General features: G+C 44.1%; 2 protein-coding genes across 3 annotated transcripts in view; one reads left to right on the forward strand and one right to left on the reverse strand.

Moving 5' to 3' along the window:
* BLVRA (biliverdin reductase A) overlaps positions 1-9,363 on the reverse strand; it is a 42,961-nt gene extending 33,598 nt beyond the window's left edge. For both annotated transcript variants that reach the window (XM_074943239.1, XM_074943237.1), the window contains exon 1: positions 9,271-9,363. The gene's annotated coding sequence lies outside the window, so the exon portion shown is untranslated. The remainder of the gene's footprint in view (positions 1-9,270) is intronic.
* The window catches only part of COA1 (cytochrome c oxidase assembly factor 1), an 84,792-nt gene that overhangs the window by 576 nt on the left and 66,181 nt on the right, over positions 1-18,035 (forward strand). The window contains exons 2-3 of the mRNA XM_074943519.1: positions 2,985-3,108; positions 16,988-17,082. Of these exons, the coding sequence (XP_074799620.1) occupies positions 2,985-3,108; positions 16,988-17,082 (219 nt within the window). The remainder of the gene's footprint in view (positions 1-2,984; positions 3,109-16,987; positions 17,083-18,035) is intronic.

Raw genomic sequence — 18,035 nt, forward strand, 5'->3', positions numbered from 1 at the left:
GCGCCGGGGAGCAATACTTCTTAGACCTCTTCTTTGGCACCAGCAATGTAGAACGGTGTCAGGTGGGCCCCTGGTACCAGTGGTGCACTTCGCACCGATGCTGAGGTGCTGGGACGGCTCTGATGCTGGGCAGAGGGCGGACTCCATAAGGAGGGCTCTGAGCCTGATGTCACTCTCCTTTTGTGTGCGAGGTGGAAAGTTTTGACAAATCTGCCACCTCTATTTAACGTGCGCTTCCCTCAGGCACTTGAGACAGCTGCTGTGGGGGTCGCAAGCAGGCATAGGCCTGTTACAGGATTCTCAGGGCTTAAAGCCCAGAGACCGGGCCATGCCCCTCTTGGGGCAAAGTCCCTGCTGGGACCTAACTACTAACACTAACTACTACAATAAACAGGTTTCAGAGTAACAGCCATGTTAGTCTGTATTCGCAGAAAGAAAAGGAGTACTTATGGCTCCTTAGAGACTAACCAATTTATTTGAGCATAAGCTTTTGTGAGCTACAGCTCACTTCATCGGATGCATACCGTGGAAAGTGTAGAAGATCTTTTTATACACACAAAGCATGAAAAAATACCTCCCCCCACCCCACTCTCCTGCTGGTAATAGCGTATCTAAAGTGATCACTCTCCTTACAATGTGTATGATAATCAAGTTGGGCCATTTCCAGCACAAATCCAGGTCCCCCCCCCCCCCCCCCCCAAAAAAAAAACACACAGGAGAGTGGGTTGGGGGGGGGGGGAGAAAACCTGGATTTGTGCTGGAAATGGCCCAACTTGATTATCATACACATTGTAAGGAGAGTGATCACTTTAGATACGCTATTACCAGCAGGAGAGTGGGGTGGGGGGAGGTATTTTTTCATGCTTTGTGTGTATAAAAAGATCTTCTACACTTTCCACGGTATGCATCCGATGAAGTGAGCTGTAGCTCACAAAAGCTTATGCTCAAATAAATTGGTTAGTCTCTACAATAAACAGATACTTAACACAAAAGATAACTATGTACAAAGCCTAAAGGCATGAAGTCCAAGATAAGAAAAATTGCAAGTCCTCTACGAGCAAGGAAAGACGCTCCAACTGACCACCATGGGTGGTAAGAGGGAACTCAGAGAGTGTAGAGCTGGCAACATCTAATATACTAGTGCATGAGCATGGCACTCAAGGGGGCGACACAGCCGGCCCTACGGATACCGCTAAGACAAAAATCTCCGACTGTGCACGTGGGCGCGTGCACACCTGCAATGGAGTCGACATAAGCAAGCACTCGAAGAAGAAGAAGTTGTGATACTTTATCAATTATTGAACTTTTAAAATTAGGTCAAAGGTGCTTAGAGCCTCAGACAGAGGGGCTGATTCGCTACCATCCTGCATCTTGTGCAGCCATTTACTTCAGTACAAAGTGGATGTAAAGCACTATCAACCTGAAGAAGAGCTCCGTGTGGCTCAAAAGCTTGCCTCTCTCACCAAGAGAAGTTGGTCCAATAAAAGATATTACCTCATCCACCATTTTACATTGGCATAAATCAGGAGTTCTCAAACTGGGGGTCAGGACCCTTCAGAGGGTCATGAGGTTATTACATGGGGGGTTGCGAGCTGTCAGCCTCCACCCTAAAACCTGCTTTCCCTCTAGCATTTATAATGGTGTTATTTATATTAAAAAGTGTTTTTTATTTATAAGGGGGGGGGTCGCACTCAGAGGCTTGCTATGTGAAAGGGGTCACCAGTACAAAAGTTTCAGAACCACTGGCATACATGATTACGTAAGACAAAGAGCAACAGAGAAAGAGGCCCAGGTGCTCTTATTTGAATCAATAAAAGCTTCCTCAAGCCTTTTGAGATGCTTTGTCAGAAGGCAGTATAGAAGTGCAAGGTATTATTTAAAGACACAATTGTTTTTGCCAATTAAGCTTCTGTTACCTAAAACAAACTACAACCTCTGCAGTCTGCTAATGTTAGCAGCTCTATTACTAAAGCTGACTGACTGACTCATTCAGAGGCATTTCCCATGTCCTTTACTTCTTGTCCTGTAACAGCATGAAAGACATTTCTGCCCCTGCTTCAGCTTTATTTTGCTGTCTCCCTCATTCCTTGTTTGTATCAGGCACGTCTTACAATACAGGCTAAAATTTTTCTCAGACTTCCGAAACAATCGGGTTTCCCCAAGATCAGCTGTAAGGATTTAAACCTGTTTAGTTCAGTCCAGCTGTCGGAAAGCCTAACAGCATTTAAAAAAACAAAACAGTAGAACACAGGAGGACAGGACATACATCTCCTTTGTAAACTGCACTTCCCCCCACCTCCTTTTCCCTCCTGTTGGTGGCAGCCATTTCAATGAAAAGTGAGAGCCTTTGTGACAGAGGCTATATGGAAACCCAAAGGAAGAGACTGAACAAGTGAGCAGCCTGGTGTAGCAGGGATTTAAGGGCCAGGCAAAGGAAATGTCAAGTCCATTTCTGTAACGTGGTGACCCTCTGCACTGACTTCACAGGGAGCTGAGGAGATTCAGCAGCTCCCAGGAGTTGATCACCACCTTGCAGGATCAACCCATTCAAGTTTAAAAAGCGATTCACAGTTAAAGGGCCATGCTGGGGGAAAATGTTAAGGTGCCCTGTTCCAGAAACAGTTCTGAAAGCCAGGGTCTCCACTCAGGTATGCTCTCGGGAGCACAAAGGGAAGACAACTCTTCCTTCGAAGAGGTGCAGCACATGCTTCCCTAGGTCCTCAGCCCAGTGCAGAAGGAGAAAGACTAAAAAGCAGTGCTGTTTTAGGTGCAACTTCACAGAATCTTGTGCTCAGGGCAGTGAAAGGACCATATTGTCCCCAGCCTCTGAGGAGGGACATTAATGGAAAGGAAGGGATATGGTTCCTCTTCCCCTTGCAAAGTGACAGACCACCAGACACAATCCAGCTCCAACATTATTGTTGGGATCATTATAGCAGACGAATATGAAAGCAGACAGATGTTTTTATGGTTTCTTCTACTAGGCTCTCCTTCTGACATTATCACAAATATTGTTATTTTAAAGCAAGCTGGTCATCACCAGGAGTGGCTCAGGAACACCAATCAGAATAACACTATTTTCAAACCACATTCCACTGACTATTCAAGGTGACAACGCTTATTTACTGGCACTTAGCTACTAAGGTTATGGGTTCATTAGCAATGCCACCATTACATAGATGGGAATACTTCTTACCTTTGAAAATGCTGTGCTGAGCAGAGAGACAGCAATTTTTCTTTAATATGGAGGATAATAAACGCAAGATATGCTTCCAAACATGATTATTGGTTACTTACCGCTATTTAAGAAGGTTACAGATACAAATGAATAATGCCTTAAAGCCAAAATTTTCAACAGTGGCCAGAGCTATTGGCTATCTCAATGTTTGGATGAGACAGTTTAGACCTGATTTTTGGATGTGCTGTGTTCATGAGGTCTTCAGTTGGAGTTTTGGACGCTCAACACTTTTGAAAGACAGGCCCACGGTGCCTTGAGTTGGGTGCCTAAGAACTGAGGCACACAAAATCTGTGGCCACCTCTGAAAATGTGATTGTAAATAATATGAACATTGAAAACTGAGCTCAAACAAATGCATGCAACCCTACAGCACTTACAATCTGTGGCCTCAAACCATGTTAAAACTTCCATACTAGCCGAGTTGTGTAACTCTGTTTGTGGCATTCAAACTCCTGGTGCATTTCCCAAGAATACAAGTAATATGGCACCACTGGCATGTTTAGAGACCTACATGACTGACCTGAGAGTCATATTGGCATTTAAAAAAAAAAAACAACCTGACCTACAGCAATTTAACAGTCTGGCTGAGCTCCTGAACAAAACACTCTATACCAAATGCTACCAAATCTTTATTCCTAGTAGATAAACAAATGTACAGATTATGGGCCAAATCATTCTTGACTTACTCACACAAATAGGTTCACTGAGAACAATGGGACTACTCAGGAGAGTAAGACATACAGAATTTGGTTCTCTTTGAATGGAAACTCATCAAAAGGGTTATGCTACTGGAGTAAGAGAGCGGACAATACTGTGGTTACCACTTAGGTACCATTGGAAGTTTGCATATTCTAACACAGAACACATTATTCTGTAGCCTTGATTCTTCCCCCTCATTCACCCCTTTCTATGCTTTGCTGGAGTGTCAAAACAGAATCTTTTAGTCTGAGTTGCAATAATCCACCCACCGGGTCATAGTCTGCTCAGGTGTTAAGATCATATGAATGTTATTCACATGCTAATGTTCAAAAGAGCCTGGGAACAATTATAACAGTTTAACAAAAGCATGGTGCATAGAATGACCTGATTCTCTATTCAAATAGAAAAAAAATTATTTATTCCACAGCTATGCATTTCTAGAATTTGGGTGCCTGGGGCAACCAAATTAGAATTCTGGAGCTCTTGGTTTTCACGGTTTTCCTGGACCATGCTTTGGGTATACATCACTACTGTCTAGTTTCTGAGCTCTTTGTGGATGAGAGTTTGTCTTTATACTTGTCTGTAAAGTGCCTTACATACTTCTGGCACTCTAGAAGTAATTAACAAGGGCACAGAGGTGATGATTTAATTAGCCTTTTCCGTCTCTAATTTCTATGAACCTGTGATTTAATTCATATGAAAAGTCTGTTCTCCACATATTGACATGTGCCCTTAAGAGTAAGCATACAAAAGAATTCTGCTGATTCATAAAGACATATTGTTCACTCTTTCAGCTAAGTGGGCAGTGAGCACTCCGGAGAAATGTCAACAAGTTAGCTTGATGAAAAGTAAAAGTCCAAACCAGAGTGGTTCTAAATCCACCACCAAATGCCAAATTAAAAGTCCTCCAGTCCTATTCCTGAATTGCTATGTCCTACTGGCAGAGGTGCAGACTTTTTAACATGCCGGGGGGTGCTCCCCCTGTCTCTGCCCCAGGCCCCACCCCCACTTCGAAGGGCCCATCCCAACCTTGCCTCTTTTTGAGCCTCCTGCACATCACGGAATAGCTGATTGCAGCGGGCTGGGGGAGCTGATCGGCGGGGCCACCGGAGAGGAGCTGATAGTGGGGCTGCCGGTGGGTGCTAAGCACCCACAATTTTTCCCCCATGAGTGCTCCAGCCATGAAGCACCCACGGAATCGGTGCCTATGCCTACTGGAGTCAGTGGAAAACCGTTTAAATACCAGAATAATGGCAGTACTAAGGCTTTGATCCTGTAACTTGATCCGTGCACCAGATGCCTGTGTGGAGCCCCTTCATCTTCAGTGGATCAGCTTGGAGGACTGGGGCCTATGTTTGTCCATAAAGCACCTTATACCCTGCCCCGCAACTTTAGCTCAGCTGTTGTTACTCTAGGTTTCTTGGTTTCAGAGTAGCAGCCGTGTTAGTCTGTATTCGCAAAAAGAAAAGGAGGACTTGTGGCACCTTAGAGACTAACCAATTTATTTGAGCATAAGCTTTCGTGAGCTACAGCTCACTTCATCGGTGAGCTGTAGCTCACGAAAGCTTATGCTCAAATAAATTGGTTAGTCTCTAAGGTGCCACAAGTCCTCCTTTTCTTTTTTAGGTGTCTTGGGTTTTCCTTCCTTCTTTAACAATCTTATATTCTCCCCTACAGCTTTTCATCCGGGGGGGGGGGGGGAGAGGCGGGAGGGAAGAGAGGGAGGAGGAAGAGAACAGCAGGAACAAAAATAAAACCCTTATGAGGAAAGGAAGGGATTATTGAAAAGTGAAAACAACAGCTAAAGACAGGTTTCAGAGTAGCTGAGCCAAGAAGTGGTAAAGGACAGGGTTCTTTACAGACAAGTGCAACCCTTAATGTGGAGCTTAATGTGTAGTTACCATGGTAATAGGCACATTAAACATGCCTTAGGTTGGCTGAACTATTTGGTTAAAACATATTTAAAAATAGAAATTCCCTTCCCTGTGTTCTTACAAAAACAAATTTTTAAAATCTAATTTATTCTTCATTATGTTTGCCTTTTTTTAAAATTTCATTCCACTCAAAAAATGAGACCAGACAGGTCAGTTTCATATTTTTTCTACAAAATTCATTACAAATAAATTGTAAATGTGGGGCCTTAACGCTTGACAACATGCCTTGGAATTTAAGGCTTGATCCTTAATTGCTAAATAATAAGCTCTAAATTGCCTTAGGTCTCCTAAGCTACAGTGGAACACACATATCTGCAATATGCAATTTTGAAAGTAGTAATTAACAGGAAGATAAGCAGAAAAGGTAAGTAAAAGAGAGAATGAAAGAAAAGAGATTCTTCTTTGTGGTTGCATGCAGTGTGCTCTGCCCCTCCTCTAGGAATAGCATTTACCAAAACAATTCCCTAACTGAAGCCTCCTGTTGATTCCAAACATTCTCTGGATTCATTTCTTAAAGAAGCTACTTGGGCTGGTCTAGGAAAAAGAAATTAATTTGGAAACCAATCACATGTGAACATGAACAGGGAAAGTTCCCAAACAGACTTGCTCTCAAGTGGAAAGGAAGTTTCTTTGTCCCAAATTAAGGGTAATTTTAAGGGTAAATTAATAAATATTATAGGCAGTGATGCCTATGGTTAAGGTTGCCTGACTCTTCACATTACAAGATCCTGTTTGCAGTTGCTTACAACTTAAATCATTTGGGCTAAAACTTTCTGTGCTGGGTGTTTGCCTCAGGTGCAGTCTTTCAGGGAAGTTTTCAGCTAAAATATTTCAGCCAGTTCCAGGAAGGTAGCTAGGGAAAAATACATTGTTCTGCCCATGTTAAAAAACAAACAACAACTCATACAACTGTTATGTTGAGAAGCTCTAGCACCCTGGCACCCTGCACCAGTGGTTCTCAACCTATTTGCCATCATGAGCCACATACATAGCTCTCTATGTGTTATGTGGCCACATCCACACAATATATATATACTTATCTGTATGGCCCTGAGGCTGTCACATGGGCCACAGTTGTGTGCTGATTGGGCCGCAAGTTGAGAACCACTACTCTACACATGTCAAAGAGTTACATAGTTAGGGCGCTACCAAATTCGTGGCCACGAAAAACGTGCCACAGACAGTGAAATCTGGTCTTTTGTGTGCTTTTACCCTACACTACACAGATTTCATGGGGGAGACCAGTATTTCTCAAATTGGAGGTCCTGAATCAAAAGAGTTGCGGGGAGGGGGGAATCGCAAAGTTATTTTAGGGGGGTTGCAGTATTGCCACTCTTACTTCTGTGCTGCTGCCTTCAGAGCTGGGTGGCTGAGGGCCCAGCTCTGCAGACAGCAGCGCCGAAGTGAGGGTGGAAATACCATACCTTGCCATCCTTACTTTGGCGCTGCTGCTGGTGATGGCACTGTCTTCACAGCTGGGATCTCGGCCAGCAGCCACTGCTCTCCAGCTGCCCAGCTCTGAAGGCAGCACCATCGCCAGCAGCAGTGCAGAAGTAAGGGTAGCAGTACCTTGACCCCCCGCCCAGCTATGTGGGTTATAACTTTGTATTCCTGATGTGTGAAATAAAGAGTCAATTTATTTCCTTTTTCCACCATATTTATCTGAACACACCAAAAAGATATGCAAACCCATATTTATTGATCTTGGCATTTGTGCTGTTCAGTGTTAGCATCTGTAACACAGAAACAGGACAGGGCACCTGCAATGCCCACTGGCTCTCCTGGCATCAGGATATTAATCTGGCACTAAATGAGGTGAGCTAGTGCAGTAGTGCAGCAAGTTGCATATTATAGTGCTGTCTTCTGCCTTTCTTTCCTGTTGACAATCTGTTCAATGAGCTATTGGTCCTACTTGATACTAATCAGCTATCTAGTTTTGGACAACTGCTAAGATAAAGCGCAGAGTTATCTAGCTTGGCCCTTGGGATACTTCACAAAGGCTCTCAGTCTCTGTGTTTCCTGCCTCTAAAGAGGCAACAAGCCAAAATCAAAATTCTGAATATAACACCTACATAACCAGAGAAAGTAAAGACTTTTTCTCGATTTCTTCCAAAGGTAGTCCAGAAAAAAATAATTTAGGCCTCAGTCCTGCAAAACTGTGCACGCAAGTAATCTCTCTGAAGTCAGTGGGACTCACTACTCTTGTGTGTAAGCACTTGAAGGGGCAGGGCCTGACACTGTAACCTGGGATGGATGTTGGTGGTGGTGAACGCACACCCTGGGAGGGGATGTACCACTGCTCTCAATTTAAATAGAAAGGAGAAGCAAAGTGGCACATTTTTCGATAATTGAGTTATTTAAATCTGATTTATATTAAGTCTTTGAATTTTAGCCATTTAATGTATTTTTTAAAAAGGAGGAGGCAGGTCTTTTGACTAAAGCATAGGACTGAGAACTAGGTCTGTATTCAGTTACTGACTCTGTTAAAGACTTCCCATGTGATGTCAAGCATGGTATTTAATGTCTCTGAGCCTCACTTTCTCCCTTTGAGAATTGGGGAGGTGCCTTCACACACGTGTTGTAAACCTTCATTTCTTACTGTTTGGTGGCATACTTTGAGATTATTGAGCAAAAGGGTGAACCAACGTGCATATTCTTTCTACATTCCACTGAAGTTTGAGAATGTAATAAAAGAACCACACTTCCCAATGCTAGACGGCTTTTTCAGCTGACCATCTCCCAGCGCTTCACAAAATAAGTTAAGCCTCACAAGACTTAGGGTAGGAGTATTATCCCCATTTTACATATGGATAAGTAGGGAGGCAGTAAGGTTAATTTGTCAAATTTTGAGATATGCTAAGCACCTGCAGCTGCCTCTGACTTCAAGGGATTTCTGGGAGCTCAGCAACGCTATGGCCAAGGTCAGATGCTACTAAGGGGAATAGAATCCAGGAAACTTGACTCACCACAGCCTTCTAACTCCTAAACCACACTCCACTTCTTCTGTATGGTGCACTCTTTTAAACTTCTAACATGGAAAGATAATATTCCTTTCCACTTCCAGAGGGCACTGGATCTCACAGTTTTTCCAACCAAGCTCACTCTCCATCCCCACCCTTTTTAAAATTAGTTTTTGTTTTCTGGTTTCATTTTTGCAGGGTGCATGAGTATTACAAAATCAATAAGCAGCATGAGCCACTGGAATAGCCTCCTATCCTCCCATCCAAAAACCCAAACCTGGAACGCTATATGGTGGCAATGGCAAACAATTCTGGGGGGGGGTGGAGGGACAGCGTAATCAACCAGCAACAACCCCCAGCACCCTAATGATGTTAATGGGGCTGAATGAACGCTGCCACCCTCTTTAGCTAACCGAGGAGGGAAGAGATCGTTGCTTACCCCTCTGCAGTGCCCCGCAGATCCTGCTTACACAACGAACTCTCAGCTCATCAATGTGCTGCTCTCACTCTCACTCTCCCCTTACACAACTCCTGCTGCCAGCGAGGCGCCGCCCCCTTTCCCAGGCGTCTGATAGAAGCAAGGGCGGGCTGAAAGGGCGAAGCGAAAGGGTATCATGTTGGCTAGGGGTCAGGGAAGGAGAAATCGGTCCGTAATGGGGACAAGCGGAATCCCTTCAGCAGGGGCTGCTGGAAACCGCTGCGCTCCGTGACTCCTTTAAGTTGTAGAGGAGACAGGGTGAGCAAGGGGAAAGCACGTGGGGGGTGTAGCTGATGGGGCCGAAGGAAATGGGAGCATAAGCAAGCCCTGCCCAGCCTAGGCTGGCACATCCTCCCGCTCGACTGAGCAAACTCAACCCTGCCCTGCAATGTGTGGGCAGGCACCTTCCACAGGAACCCGTGCAAAGCCAGCTGAGCCCTGCAATGCCTGGCCCAGGCGGGCACACACTCCAGTAGCCTGTGGCAAGCCCAGCTCTGCAATGCCTCACTCAATCTGCATCTGCAGAACCTGTGCTTGCCCACCCTAGACAGTGGTGCCAGTCCACGGGCACCTGAGCCAAGCCAGCAGTGCTATTGCTGGGATGTCACAACCTATGAAACTGCAAACCCAGTTCAGCCTAGCTCTGCCTGGCTCAGGCTGGCATGTTCCACAGAAACCTATTCCTAGGATAGGCATGGGATAGGTGGGACACAACCTCTCATTATAACTAGATGGGGGAGGGAAGACTTTACTTCTCTTTTCTTTCCTTTTCTACGGAAACTGCTTCTCATCCACCATCAGCTGTCCCTCACATTCCTACTGTCACCCTCCCCTCACCAACCGGCCTCTCATTTCTTTTCTGCTGAGTTAACTCAGGTGTTGCCCTCATCCTGTCTACACACAATTAAAGCCTCTCATCTGAGTTTATTGGTCCTTTCAACCCCCGCCGGCCTGGGGCTGTAGGCTAATGCCCAGCTGCTGCTTTCACTGGGGCTAGTAACCCACCCACTTTGCACTGAGGATCCAGGCTAAATGTCAGATGGCTATAAAAGCTCCAAATGCCAAACACCAATAGTTGGATTCTAAATGCCATGGAACTTCCTGAGTTCAACAGTCTATTCTCTGCTTCTTCCGAATGGTTTTCGTGTTTTGTATTAATATTTACAGGACTACATGGGCCCTTAGGCCCAGATCCTCAAAGTATTTAGGCACTCAACTCTGAAATCAATGGAATTTAGGTGCCTAAATACTTTTGAGGATCTGAACCATGACTACAGAGTTTTAGCTAAGGGCCAAATTCTGTTCTTGTTAACCCCAGTGTCCAGTAAATCTGGAGTAACTCCACATAAGTTAGTGGAAGCAGTAGAGGTAATGTACTTTGAGTTTCTCCATGCGCTCAGAAATATGATTGCAACTTTAGTTTCCTGAAGGACTGTGTTTTGAAATCATGCAGGAGGGATCGGGGACCATTTTAATGCTCAAAAGAGCATGATAAACTTGCCGCCTTTTCTACTTCTCCTTTTTTTATCTTTTCTTACCAGAGACTAGTTGGGCCTCCCTTATCTCTTCTGCCAGCTAAGCTTTAAATGTGCTCTTCTGGAGCCATGCCTTCTAAACCACTTAACTCAGGCAAAACTCCCTTTGTATAAAGGGGGCTTGGTCTAAACAGTTTTTGTAGTGATATGCTGGTTAGGGTGTGATATTTTTTGCTGGAACTAGTTAAACCAATACAACTCCTAGTGTCAGTGCAGTTATATCAGTATGTAGGTGCCCTATACCAGTATAACTTATTCCCATTTCTATACCAAAATAAGCCATGCTTATTTGAGCACCTTTTATATCAGTATAACGGTGTCCAAACTAGGGGGATTGTATAACTAACTCTACCAGTATTGTTAAAGAAGTGCAACTTTGTGCATAGACAAGCTCAAGAGTTTCAGGCTCTCATCCATTGTCTGTGATCAAGCAGAGGAACAGTTTCCAATAGGACGGATTATCTCCAGCTCTTTCCAGCCCTCATGCATTTTTCATTGTTTTCTATCTCATTGGTTTGTCTTTTTTCTTGTTCTCCTGGCTGTCTTGTTCTTCTCCTCCCACTCATTGTTCCCTTTCCTTTCCCTCCAAGCCCTGTGGGTGTTGTAAGTCCTTGCAAGCCTCAGGTGTGTTAATCAACTCTCTGGCAGTAACTAGTGACCCTCTCATTCCGTGATACCCTCTGTCTGCAACAACAGAGTAGTATTGTAAAAAGCTGTGATCACTATTGAAGTGATTAGGATTTGACTGACACCTGCAATCCTTGCAGGGCCTGCAGTTTAGGTTACAGCTGTTGGAGGCCTCTCAATGGAGAAAACTTGTCGTCATGTCCTAGAGATGTCAACAAGCTGTCAAACACAGGTACCATTAAACTAAATAGAACACCACACCAGAAACAGAAGTTACAACTGAAATATATAACAAGAATTCGGCAACCAGCTATATGAGGTAAGAAAGTGGCTCTGTAAGAAGAGTTTAAATATACTTGAATCACTTAGTAAACAGCCTGGTGGCAATTACAATTATGTGACAAAGATCTAAAAATGCATGATGCAATAAGTAGTAGCAAGGGAGGATGCTTGGAAATGTCTGGAGTAGTAGTCATCTTACTTCAGAAAAATAAAGCTTGTTGCCACCTCAGATTCATGATTTCACAAGCCTCCTCTACAGTAATTAGAACACCACAGTCTAAATTCTGATCAGACTGTAAAAGTTGCTTCATAGTTACAGTGGTGAAACAGATGAAGATAAATTTGGATTTAAAACATGGATGGCAAAGGATAGAGATAAATAAGGCCCCATTCTTGCAGACATTTTTGCACCTGCTTAACTTGACTATTGTAAACAGTCTTATTGACTTCAAACATTCATAGTAGTAAAGTTAAGTACTGTAAGTGCATAAATGTATGTGGGATAGGCACTTACGATTGGATCTGAACCTTCATTTGGAATTTAATGGTCTCTTTGGAGATTTGAAAAAGTTTGGAGATCTTTTGTTAAAAAGAAGATTCCCCTTGTAGCAGGGTCACTAGTTCCTAAGTGCCCCTTTTTGGCCAGGGGTTACTCTGCAGCACCCTGCCTCACTTTCCATTTCTGCTCAGGGCCCCTTGAAAAGCTCACACAGTCTAGATATTTGAAACATTCCCTTCTGGGGTCCAATACATGAAATCCTGAACATCCCTTTCTCAAGATGGGGCCAGATCCTCCTCCCTGAGGGTCTGTCTCCTTCCTTAGTGCTTCTCACAACCGAAGGAGCCCAAGCTAATTGTTTCACAGGTGGGGCTGTGATCCTATATCCTCCTAAAAGGGCCAGCCACTCTGTGAGGTTCCCATTTTTGCATGTTTCTGGTTCTGGGAGTTCTGGCCAGGAAAAGTAACAAAATACCGTGGAAACACCTGTTCTCAGGAGTTTTTGAGATCTGTTTAGACTTAGGAAGTTCTGATACTTTTTAAATACTTGTCTGAACAGACTTGGTCCTAGGTTTAAAATGCTCGCTTTGAAATGAAGGATTGTTGTATGTACTCCGTTACTTTTTCTACATGTGAGTGTAATATATTTTACTGTACCTATTTTGCATAAAGGCCAGAACCAGCCACTAGTGAAGAATATGGTTACCCACTTATTTAAGGGCCTATAAGGACCTCCTCTGTTGGTTTCCAGATGTAGTTCAATATATTCATTTTAATCTATGAAGCCCTACATATTTGGGATTTGGCTACTTAAAAACGGTATCTTCTTTTATGTGCCATGATGATAGCAGATATTAATGAAGATGCCTTGATGGACCTTAGAATTGGACATCCAGATAGTAGTTGTCATGATATATGGAATCACAGTTTGGTTAAACAGGAGGCAGTTATTAAAGCCATAACTGGAACTCAAACTGTGCGTCTGTCTTTGTCTCCCTTGTCTTGTTTAGCAGAGATTAAATCCTGACTGGAAGTCTGTATTTGCTCACAGAGACAAGCAGTTTCCCACAGGCCCAGATCCACTTAAGTGTTGTGACACACAGTGTCACAATGCCTATTTAGAAAATCACAGGAACAACGTTGCTATCCACAAAGCCTGAGTTAGGTGCCTAGGCTCCCTCTACAATGGATGGGGAGAGATAGGTACCTTAAAATAAGATCCACAAAAGCCAGCGCCCTAAACAAGGAGCTGTCCAAGCTAGCCAGTGGGAAATGCCAATGAGAAGGGCGTGCCCTGAGCCCCACCCCTGTCACAGAGCTGGGCACCTAAGCCCAGGCTCCCTCCTTTTGCCTGTGATTCACAGCCAGGAATCTCTTTCCTGAAGTCAGATGGTTTAGGTGCCTAAGTTATTTCTTATGGGAAGGCAAGAAGCACCTCTCTCACACCACACGAAATAACTACAGGAGGAGGAGGAGGAGAGTGTTGTCACCAGCACCCACCGTATAACATTTAGTCCAATTGTTACATTACTTGCCTAGGATGGGGAAGACCTAGGTTCAGTTCCCCCCTTTGCCTGAGGTGGGAGAAATGATTTGAACAGGGGGTCTCCCACGTCTCAGAAATGTACACTAACCCTTGAGCTATGGAATAGTCTAATCAAATGTGGCACTCTCTCAGTCTCTCCCCTTAAAGCTCTTCTAGTTTGGATTAAATACTTAAAGAGTCATTGGGCCAGAGTGAGAGAACATGCAAGAGAAAGACTTATACTACAGCTGGGTGATTAGGACACCCACTCCCACAGAAGTCCCCCTGCTCCAATGATTTATCCAAAGTGGAATCACCTCTTCCTCCTCCTGTGGAAGGATTTTGAAAGGCACTGTGGTAGGCATGTTCTGAGCATGCCTACTAGATCGAGCCTACCAAGGAAGATAGGTATTTGCCTGACTGTCTTTCCTCCTGTTCATGGATTATGTTAGAGCTTAGGTGGGAGATGTGTGTTTAGGTGGCTTGAGCAAGACAGCAGAACACACGCCAAAAGGCAGACACTTAGGCACGCAGAGAACTTTTACACTGGAAATGTAGGCATCGAATGAGGAGTCTTCAGTGTTAGCCAGCAGCTGAGCAGGAGCTTTGTGAATTGTAGTAGAGCCTAAAGCTGGGACTTATGTGCCTAAGTAACTTTGTGGATCTGGGCCACAGTGGCTGAATGCCATACTGCAAGTAAACACCATTACAAGTAGCAGGTGATCTCTATGGAGGGTTCTTGGACTACTGAATTGTCTCCTGCTATTCTGTTGACCTTCAGGGCAGTTTAATTTTATTTAAACTCTGCATCTCTGGCAGAGGGACAGTGAGTATGCAGAGAGACTCTTTATTTATATTCTTATAGTGTTTTTTTAAAGCTATGAACAAGCAGTCAGAGGCCCGACATCTAATATTAACCTGCTTTTAAAAGAATTTGTTGAAATACAATAAAATGCACAGCTCAGGCAGCTGTGCAATACTGAACAACTGAGTAGGTTGCAGTACCAGATAAAACGGGAGATTGTGTGTGTGTGTGTGTGTATATGTATATAATTCTGTTTATATAATCAGTTTTATATTTTTCCAGTATATACATATGAAGTTTAAGTGTCATTCAATAATTATTACTGCAAACATTGAAGACTGCCACTACTGAATTTGGGTTTAAGCATGCAACATCAACAAATATAGCACAAAAGACCATCTGAAAACAAATGCCAATCTATATAGCGGGGGGCTTACTCTCCTCTCACTCACACTAGTTTTATATTGATGTAACGCCACTGATTTTAACTGTTACACTCCTGATTTACACTGGTATAAGTAGGAAATCAAAAACATTCTGTAACTGTGGCTTATATACGTAGTATGTAAACATTGATTAATGCTGGAACGCAAGTAGAAAACCAGCAGGCTGAGGGCCTGTAAGGTGGCTTAGGATAACTAATCAAGACCTAGGCTGAGGCTTGACATGAGCAATGATAGGCATGTGATGTCAAAACCAAAAGATAAAGTGCAGTAAGCCAGCTGACTGGTATGAAGTAAGAGACTGCAAAAATGGGTTATACGTATTTTTAAGGAATTTGTGCAACTGAAATTTACAAGTATTAACTGCAATAATGCTATAGAAACTGATTAAGGTGACCAGATGGAAATGTGAAAAATCAGGACGGGAGCAGGGGGTATTAGGAGCCTATATAAGAAAAAACCCGAAAATCGGGACTGTCCTATAAAATCAGGACATCTGGTCACCCTAAAACTGATTGGTGTCAATGCTAATGATTGTGACATAAATGCATAAATGTACCTATCAAAGTGGGGAACCTAAACAAAGTGGGGTATGGAAGTTCAAATAAGGAAAAGGGGATCAAACCCATTATGAATATGCATAAGATGAAGTGGGCATTAGCGAAACATAATATAAAAGATGTTCTCTGGCCTAACTATGGTGAGAGACACCATGGCAATGTCCACCTATTGTCTCTCTGGTATTGCCACAAAGGATGGTGTGAGTAGTTTGGTATTGTTTCTATCTTCTTTGCCAGATGGCAGTGTGTGTTATTGTTTGGCTGGCTAATAAAGGGTTTAATCACAGAAAGAGCAGTAATTTGTGTTTGTTCCATTTGTGCACCTTTAGGTTCTCAGTTTGGTTACAAGCTCTCTACTGTAGCCAACCAAGCGGCTGACCCCTCAGAAACCACTGTATTATAATGTATATCTAACCTGCGAGATCAATAGATTAGGCTACATAACCTATATATCTCCTTGCTTTTTGAGCTGATGGAAGGAAAAGAGAATAAGCAGGAGCCCAGTATGGCTACATATATTATGTCATCTCAGTTTGCACCTACTGTCAATTTTTCTTCACTTGTCAAGTTTCAGTTTTTAAAAAGATAGGTTAGTCGTTTAGAAGTCCCAACAGAAATATGGGAAGACACAAAGCCCAGAATTGGTTAACTTTCCAAAATTAATTCTTCTGACTGCAGGGTTTTTAATTGCAACAGATTGGGGGTTCCTATGTACACTGAACTCTGTCCAGAAATTCCAAAAATACGTTGAATATCTCAGCCTAACCCAATAAACCTAAAAACTAACCCAATAAAATCCATACCATAAATGCACTGTTACGGAATCTAGCCACCATGTATTGTCTGGTTGTTCTCTCGTGCTGTGACAATAATTTCACTGAGGGGGAGTTTAAAAACACAGGAGGAGATTGCTTCAAAGGAGACATTTATCTACACAGTACAATCTTCTTCCCTCCTCCCTAAGCAGAGAGAGCCTGTCATGCACACAGCAAAATCCTCCTCCGTCTAACTCATCGCTAAAGATAGGGAACAGACTGACAGACGTATACCAAAATCTCATCCCATCCCCAGGGCAGACACTATAACACGGGGCGGGGGAGGAGGGGAATCCCACCTTCAGTCCCGGGGGGGTGAGACTGACACAGCAAAAATTCCCACCTCGTGCCTAGAATGGAGAGGGGCTGTGACTAAGCAAAGCCCCTTCGCCCTTCACGTGGAGTTTTAAAGGTTCACCCCCCCCCCCCCCGGACGGCTCGCGCTCCTTCCCCAGCAGCTTAGAGGCTGGGTGAGCCGCAGCCGGCGGTTCTGTACCGCGGCTCCCTTCCCAGGCTGAGTCCAGCAGGCTGCAAAGTGCCCCCAGCCGCTTGCCTGTGCGTCCTGCAGCGGAGCCCCACCAATAAAGTTATTGTTTATGCTGCCCAGTTACAATATGGCGGCTCCCATGGAGGAAGCGTGAATCTCTCCTGCCTGCTTCGGCTTCCTGCTGCAGTCGTGCCTGTAAGTCGCAGAGCAGCCCCCCCGGGTCACACAGCGTCTGAGGCACGGGGGGCTCTTCCTTTCGGGGCGGGGGCGGGGGCGGACTAACCCCTGGAGCAAGGAGGCTTTTGGGGACTCCTCCTGAGTGGAGTGGGGCTTGCCCACTCGCCATGCTGGTCGCCCGCGTGTATACAGGGAGGAAGCGGCGCGAGCGGTGAGGTCTGGTTTGAGTGTGATGTATCCGTTTTAAAACAGGTTGAATCCGTGCGTCTGGAGGCAGCCCAGGGCTGCTGCTGACCGAGACTCTAGGTTGATGGGAGGAACAGAGAGTCTTACTTACACACACACACACACACACACACAGACTGCTGAGTCCCAGGTTGTGGGGACAATTTGAACGAGGGTAGGTCTGGACAAATGAGTCAATATCTTTCTGAGACACACAGCCAAATCTTTGCTCCCCCACTGGGAGAGGGATTAGCTCTGCCAAAAGGAAGGGAGGCTCTCCTCCCAAATCTGTGAGATCTGGCACTTCTCTGTTGGGGATTAAGGCAGTGTCTTTCTTTCCAATGAATTGGGGAGTCAGTTGTGCATAGCACTTTTCACTCGCTAGAAATCTCCCTCCTTCAGATTGCCCCTGCACTTTAAGGCCAGCATTAGGTGTATAAAATTATGAGACAGGCTGAACTCCTTACTCACTTTCATTACCCCCACCCCCAATGCATTATATTGATTCCCTCCCTCTCATTTAATTATGTTTTAAATTTAAATATTGAGAAAATATTAATTAAAAGTTGTGGTGTTTACCTGTGCTCATGCTGCTTTTTAGTCTCGTTCATACTAGTAAATGCTGAAATACCTAATTTAAAAATGAAAGTGAAAAGTATTTAAGGGCTTACAGCAATGTGAATGGGAAGTGTGTTGTTCCTAAATGGAGATATGTTTGTTGAATTAAGAGGAAAACCTTGGCATTG

Source organism: Natator depressus, chromosome 2 (genome assembly GCF_965152275.1).
Source record: "Natator depressus isolate rNatDep1 chromosome 2, rNatDep2.hap1, whole genome shotgun sequence".
In the NCBI taxonomy this organism is placed as follows: Eukaryota; Metazoa; Chordata; order Testudines; family Cheloniidae; genus Natator; species Natator depressus.